This window comes from Aethalodelphis obliquidens, unplaced genomic scaffold (genome assembly GCF_003676395.1).
Source record: "Aethalodelphis obliquidens isolate GAN/ISIS:26980383/991018 unplaced genomic scaffold, ASM367639v1 scaffold82, whole genome shotgun sequence".
NCBI classification, from domain to species: Eukaryota; Metazoa; Chordata; class Mammalia; order Artiodactyla; family Delphinidae; genus Aethalodelphis; species Aethalodelphis obliquidens.
In genome coordinates, this window is record NW_020838026.1 from 4327969 (window position 1) to 4333968 (window position 6000).

General features: G+C 48.5%; 1 protein-coding gene across 8 annotated transcripts in view; it reads left to right on the forward strand.

Annotated features, from left to right (window-relative positions):
• Positions 1–6000, forward strand: part of NFRKB (nuclear factor related to kappaB binding protein) — a 36332-nt gene that overhangs the window by 18821 nt on the left and 11511 nt on the right. For 7 of the 8 annotated variants that reach the window (XM_027092957.1, XM_027092954.1, XM_027092955.1 and 4 more), the window contains 4 exons: positions 1668–1747; positions 1854–1900; positions 5256–5316; positions 5728–5902. In XM_027092957.1, coding sequence (XP_026948758.1) covers positions 1668–1747; positions 1854–1900; positions 5256–5316; positions 5728–5902 — 363 coding nt within the window. The remainder of the gene's footprint in view (positions 1–1667; positions 1748–1853; positions 1901–5255; positions 5317–5727; positions 5903–6000) is intronic. The other variant, XM_027092959.1, reaches the window with a different exon arrangement.

Here is a 6000-nt window from a genome sequence, read left to right on the forward strand (position 1 = left end):
GGGTGATGCCGGTTGCGGGCAGAGGTGAGCTGAGGCCGCTCGTGAGGCTGGCTGCAGCTCTTCCCGCCTGTCCGGCTGGTGGCGGAGGATCGGCCGGGGGAGGCTGCCCTAATAGGACCAGGTAATAAGTGTCTCAGGCCTGTGGGGCAGATGCTTTCTGCTGTGGCTACTCAACTCTGCCCTGTGCACAGCAGCCAGAGACAGGGTGTAAACAAATGACCACAAAACTGTGTTTCCAGAAGTGGTTTGCTGATCTTCACGTACACCGCAGAGGTCTGCACGTGCTACCGATCAGGCCCCCTTTCCTGCAGGCAGGAAAACGTTTCCCAGTCCCCCTGGTTAAAGGGACAGTGAGTGTGGACAGCGCTTTCTAGAGGTTTGGTGGTGGAGGGGAGCAGAGGAAGCGGGGCTCGTGGCCAGGAGAGGACTTAAGTGTCGGTGGAGAGGGACAGGAGAGGAGGGGACACCTGTCATAGGGTGAATTCCTGGGGGCAGGGGCCGGCCTCAGGTGGCAGGAGGCAGCACATCTTTCCGGGTGGAGGAGGAGCCGTGGCTGCTGGGTCGCGCCGTGGGGAGTTGAGGGGATGGGTCTGTGGCCTTCCTGTGGGAGATGGGAGGCCTGCTGTGCGCGGGAAGGGTGGTGGAGAAGGGGGGGGCAGTTGCTGTCCAGCGGGCAGGGAGGCCGGCTAGTGCGGGGCTCGCGGGCAGATTGAGGGCCAGTGACGGTGGCTGTCCGCTCATTGATAGAGGTGTTCTCTGCCTGTCTCTGGGCCTTGTCTCCGGCAGCCGGCAGCTGCCCGAGTGGAGAGTATGGCTGGTTTAGGACGTGAGCTTTGCTCGACGGAAGTGATGCAGAGATGGAAGGGACAGGTGTTAGGTATTGCTGTGTTGCTCGGCTTGTCGTTGAAGTGACGGGCGTGGGCCCTCGCCGAGTGGGGGAAGTGTGAAGGGAGGGGCTGAGGGGGCCGGAAAGTGGGATGTCTGGACCAGCAGTGCGGTGGAGTCCAGGTAACGTTTTGGTGGGCGAGGGTAGACAGCGGGGAGGGGAGGGGAGGGGAGGCAGCTGCGGCCAGAGAGCAGGATGCGGGGTTAGTTGAAGGTTCCCAGTCCTGGCCGTGTGCTGCCGCCAGTTGGGAAGCTTTTTAAAAACGCTGGTACCTGGGCCTTACCCACAGGGGTTCTGATTGATTGGTTGAGTGGGGCCCAAGCCTTGGCATTTTTAAAAGTTTCCAGGTGATTCTTAGGCGTAGCCAGGGTTGAGAAACTGGATTAGGCATTTTGAAGAGTCCCGTTTGGGGGAATGACAAGGTCCAGTTGTGATAGTGGGAATGAGAGGCTGGAGTCGGGGGAGGAGGCCCTGAGGTCACGCGACTGAGGAGTTAGGGTGCTGGCTGGACTGTCCATACGGATGTCCATCCGGACCCTTCAAGTTAATCCAGCAAGGTGAGTGTTTAATCCCTTCCAGTTAATTTCAAGGTAATTTCTGTGAGTGGTGTCAGACAGGGGTCCAGTTTCATTCTGCCTGTGGATGTCCAGGCAGAGGGGTATTCTGTGTACAGGACCATCGCTGTAGGTCCAGATGTAGATACAGCAAGTAAGGAGGAAGTGGCATCCTTAGGTCATATCCTTAGATCATATTACTATTTTTTGCCTTTTTGTTCTAATAGGCCAGTCCCAAGATAATGAAAAGGAGTTAGCTGCACTCTTCCAGCTGTGGCTGGAAACTAAAGACCAGGCCTTCTGTAAGGTATGGTTGTTGAGAACTACCAGCTTTCTCGTGCTGGGCTTCTAGAACCCTGAGTTAGCCAAAATCCTTCAGTCCATTTACCTGTTACTGCTTTCCTTTTCTCCAGCAAGAAAATGAAGACAGCTCAGATGCCACAACGCCTGTTCCTCGGGTGTGAGTATAGTACCCTAACGGAGGATGGTGCCCCAAGAAAGCATCATCTCAGTACTGCCCTGGTTGTGCTGACACATCCTTGTATGTTAGAGCCAGAGTGGGCTTGAGATGCCGGGATCCACTGGTCCTTATCTGCCTCAGCCTCGCTAAGAGGCAGCACGCTCCCAGCAGTGGAAGTGTTTTCCCCATGAGTCTCTGAGGAGGTGGGATCCACCTGTAGGTGCATGCTTTTCCCCGGTCCCCCCTTCAGTTCCCGCTGGAGAATGGGCTATCCAGCCCATCTTCCTCATTTTACCTACAAAGAAAGGGAGGTGTGAGGGTAGGTGACAGGACCCAGGCTGGGATTTAGGTCTCGACCTCGTCCTGAGCCTTTGTATCTCTCATGTGACTGTTTCCAGTCTGTCATGGTCCCTTTTCTTTCTCCCCAGCTTTGTAGAGATATAATTGACAAAGCATGGTGTAAGTTTAAGGTGTACGGTGTATTGATTTTATTTATATATATATATATACACACACACATATATGTACATATATATAGTGAAGTGATTACCACAGTAAGGGTAGTTAACCCATCCGTCACCTTACATAATTACCAGTTCTTTTTTTGTAGTGAAAACATTTAAGATCTTTCTTAGCAACATTCAAGTATATGATGCAGTATTGTTGACTGTAGTCACCATGCTATTTGTTAGATCCGTAGAACTTTCTATAACTTTAACCAGTGTCTCCCCATTTCCCCCATCCCCTGGTAACTGCCATTCTAGGCTCTGTTTCTGTGAGTTACGCTTCTTTTAGGTTCCATGTGTAAGTGAGATCATACAGTGTTTGTCTTTCACTGACTTATTTCAGTAAGCATAATACCCTCTAGATCCATCCATGTTGTTGCAAATGGCAGAATTTCCTACATTTTTTAATGACTGAATAACATTCCGCTGTGTGTGTGTGTGTGTGTGTGTGTGTGTGTGTGTGTGTGTGTGTACACACACACATTTTGTTTATCCATTCATCCATTGGTGGACACTTATCTCTCACAGTTGTTTCCACGTCTTGGCTATTGTAAATAATGTAGTGAATATGGGGGTACAGATATCTCTCTGAGATAGTGGTTTCATTTCCTTTGGAAATATTCCCAGAGGTAAGATTGCTGGATCATGTGGTAGTTCTGTTTTCAGTTTTCTGAGGAACGTCCATACTACTTTCCCTAACGGCTACACCAGTTTGCATTCCCACCATAGTGCACAAGGGTTTCCTTTTCTCTGCATCCTCGCCAACACTTGTTATTTCTTGTCTTTCTGGTAATAGGTACTCCAGTGGATGTGAAGTGATCTTTCATTGTGGTTTTGATTTGTATTTCCTTGATGATTAGTGATGTTGAGCACCTTTTCGTGTACCTGTTGGTCATTTGTGTATCTTTAGAAAAATGTCTGTTCAGGTCCTTTGCCCGTTTTTTAATTGGATTATTTGGGTAGTTTGCTTTTGAGTTGTAGGAGTTCCTTAAATATTTTGGATATTAACCTCTTACATGTATGTTTTGCAAATATTTTCTGCTATTCTGTAGGTTGCCTTTTCATTTTGTTGATGGTTTTCTTTGCATAGAAGCTTTTTTTAAAAAATAAATTTATTTAATTTTTGGCTGCGTTGGGTCTTCATTGTTGTGCACAGGCTTTCTCTAGTTGCGGCGAGTGGGGGCTACTCTTTGTTGCAGTGCACAGGCTTCTCGTTGCGGTGGCTTCTCTTGTTGTGGAGCACGGGCTCTAGGCACACGGGCTTCAGTAGTTGTGGCACACAGGCTCAGTGTTGTGGCTTGCGGGCTCTAGAGCGCAGGCTCAGTAGTTGTGACGCATGGGCTTAGCTGCCCCGAGGCATGTGGGATCTTCCTGGACCAGGGCTTGAATCCGTGTCCCCTGCATTGGCAGGTGAATTCTTAGCCGCTCTGTCACCAGAGAAGGCCCCTGTACAGAAGCTTTTCTTTGAGGTAGTCCTACTTGTTTATTTTTGCTTTTGTTGCTTGTGCTTTTGGTGTCATCTCCAAAAAATCATTGCCAAGATCATTGTGCAGGAGCTTCTTCCCGATATTTTCTTCTAGGAGGTTTAGTTTCAGGTGTTACGTTGAAGTGTAATCCATTTCAAGTTAATTTTTGTGAATGGTTTAAGGTAGGGGCCCAGTTTCATTCTTTTGCTTGTGGTTGTCCAGTTTTCCCAGCATTGTTTATTGAAGAGGCTGTTCTTTCCTCATTGAGTATTCTTGGCTCCATTTGCCAAGTATTAGTTGACCATATATGCAGTGGTTTATTTCTTGGCTCTCAGTTCTGTCCCACTGGTTTATGTTTCTATTTTTATGAGAGTACCATACTATTTTGATTACTGTGACTTTGTAACATAGTTTGAAATCAGCAAGTGTGATGTTTCCAGCTTTGTTCTTTCTCAGGTTTGCTTTGGCTGTTCGGGGTCTTTTGTGGTTCCATACAAATTTTAGGATTGTTTTCTTCTATTTCTGTGAAAAAAGTCATTGGAATTTTCATAGGGATTTCATTAATCTATAGATAACTTTGGGTGATATGGGCATTTTAACAGTATTCTTCCAATCCTTGAACATAGAGTATCTTTTTACTTGTGTCTTCTTCAGTTTCTTTAATCAAAGTCTTGTAGTTTTCAGCGTAGAGATCTTCCACCTCCTTGGTTAAACGTATTCTAAGAGTTTTATTGCTTTGATGCTGTTGTATAGCTCTTTAGTTAGATTCCTGAACACCAGCACTCAGGACCAACCTGAAAGTGGCAGAACCATTGCCTTACATAATAAAACTCAATTTCTTTTTTCTTTTCTTTTTGTTTTTGGCTGCACTGCGTGGCTTATGGGAGCCTAGTTCGCCAACCAGGGATCAAACCCAGGCCCCGACATTGAAAATGCGGAGTCCTAACCACTGAACCGCCAGGGAATTCCCTGATCTCACTTACTTGGTACTTTTGCCTAGGAAGCAGAAAAACCACCCTTGCCATCGTACAAATTTGAAGTCCTTTGTTCCTCTAAAGCTGAATTCTTTGTTACTTTTAGATTAGGCTTACTTAGCAACAGTACTGAAAACAGTAGGTAAAACACGACGTCAGTTTTCTTTCCCACCTACCCAGTACCTTTCTGGACTTCTAAGAATCAAGTAATTTTGCAAATACCAACAGGAGCTACTTGGCAGGATTTGGAAAGTGGACTTCTGACCTTTGCAAGATAAGAGCACTAATGAACAAATAGAGCACTCGTGTTGCAAAGGATGTGGTTCTGGGTGCTGGAGAGGGGATGATGGACCCAGTGGTTTGGGGTGCTGGAGAAGGGGTGATGGACCCAAAGGTCTTTGTGTTCCAGAAGAACTGACTATGTGGTGCGGCCCAGCACGGGAGAGGAGAAGCGAGTTTTTCAGGAGCAGGTAAGAAAAAGCCGGAACCCGGTGTAAATCTCTGTATCTGTGAGGCCATGAGGTGAGAAGCTCTGAGCCTGACTGTCCTTGAGTCCAAATCTTGGAAGCAACTCACACCCTTAACCTTGCTATTCCGTGGGTTGGGATTGCTTTTGGGGGCAGAGCTGGTGTGAGGAAGGGAACGAAAAATGGTCAGGTGGTTTTTCTTCAGATACAAGACAACACATTTACCTCCTGATATGTTCGTTAGTGACTGGCGTTTGGGGACAATCCTTCTCCCGCTGTGGTCGGCTCAGTGTTGCTAGTGGAATAGCCTGTTTGCTTTTTGCTTTAATGTCTCCGGGCCGACCCCCTTCTGCACGGGGTGGCTAGAGAGAGCCCCTGTGACTGACTCAGGAGCCTCGTCCCTTCTTTTGGCAGGAGCGTTACCGGTACAGCCAGCCCCACAAGGCATTCACCTTCCGCATGCATGGCTTCGAGTCCGTGGTGGGGCCCGTGAAGGGCGTGTTCGACAAGGAGACGTCGCTCAACAAGGCACGGGAACACTCCCTGCTGCGCTCCGACCGTCCCGCCTACGTCACTATCCTGTCCCTGGGTGCGTGCCTCCGTCTGCTTCCCCCCCCCGCCCCGCCCCCATTGCAAAGGCTGGAGGGTCAGCGTAGCTTCAGGAAGCTTTGCAGTTTGGGATTTTTT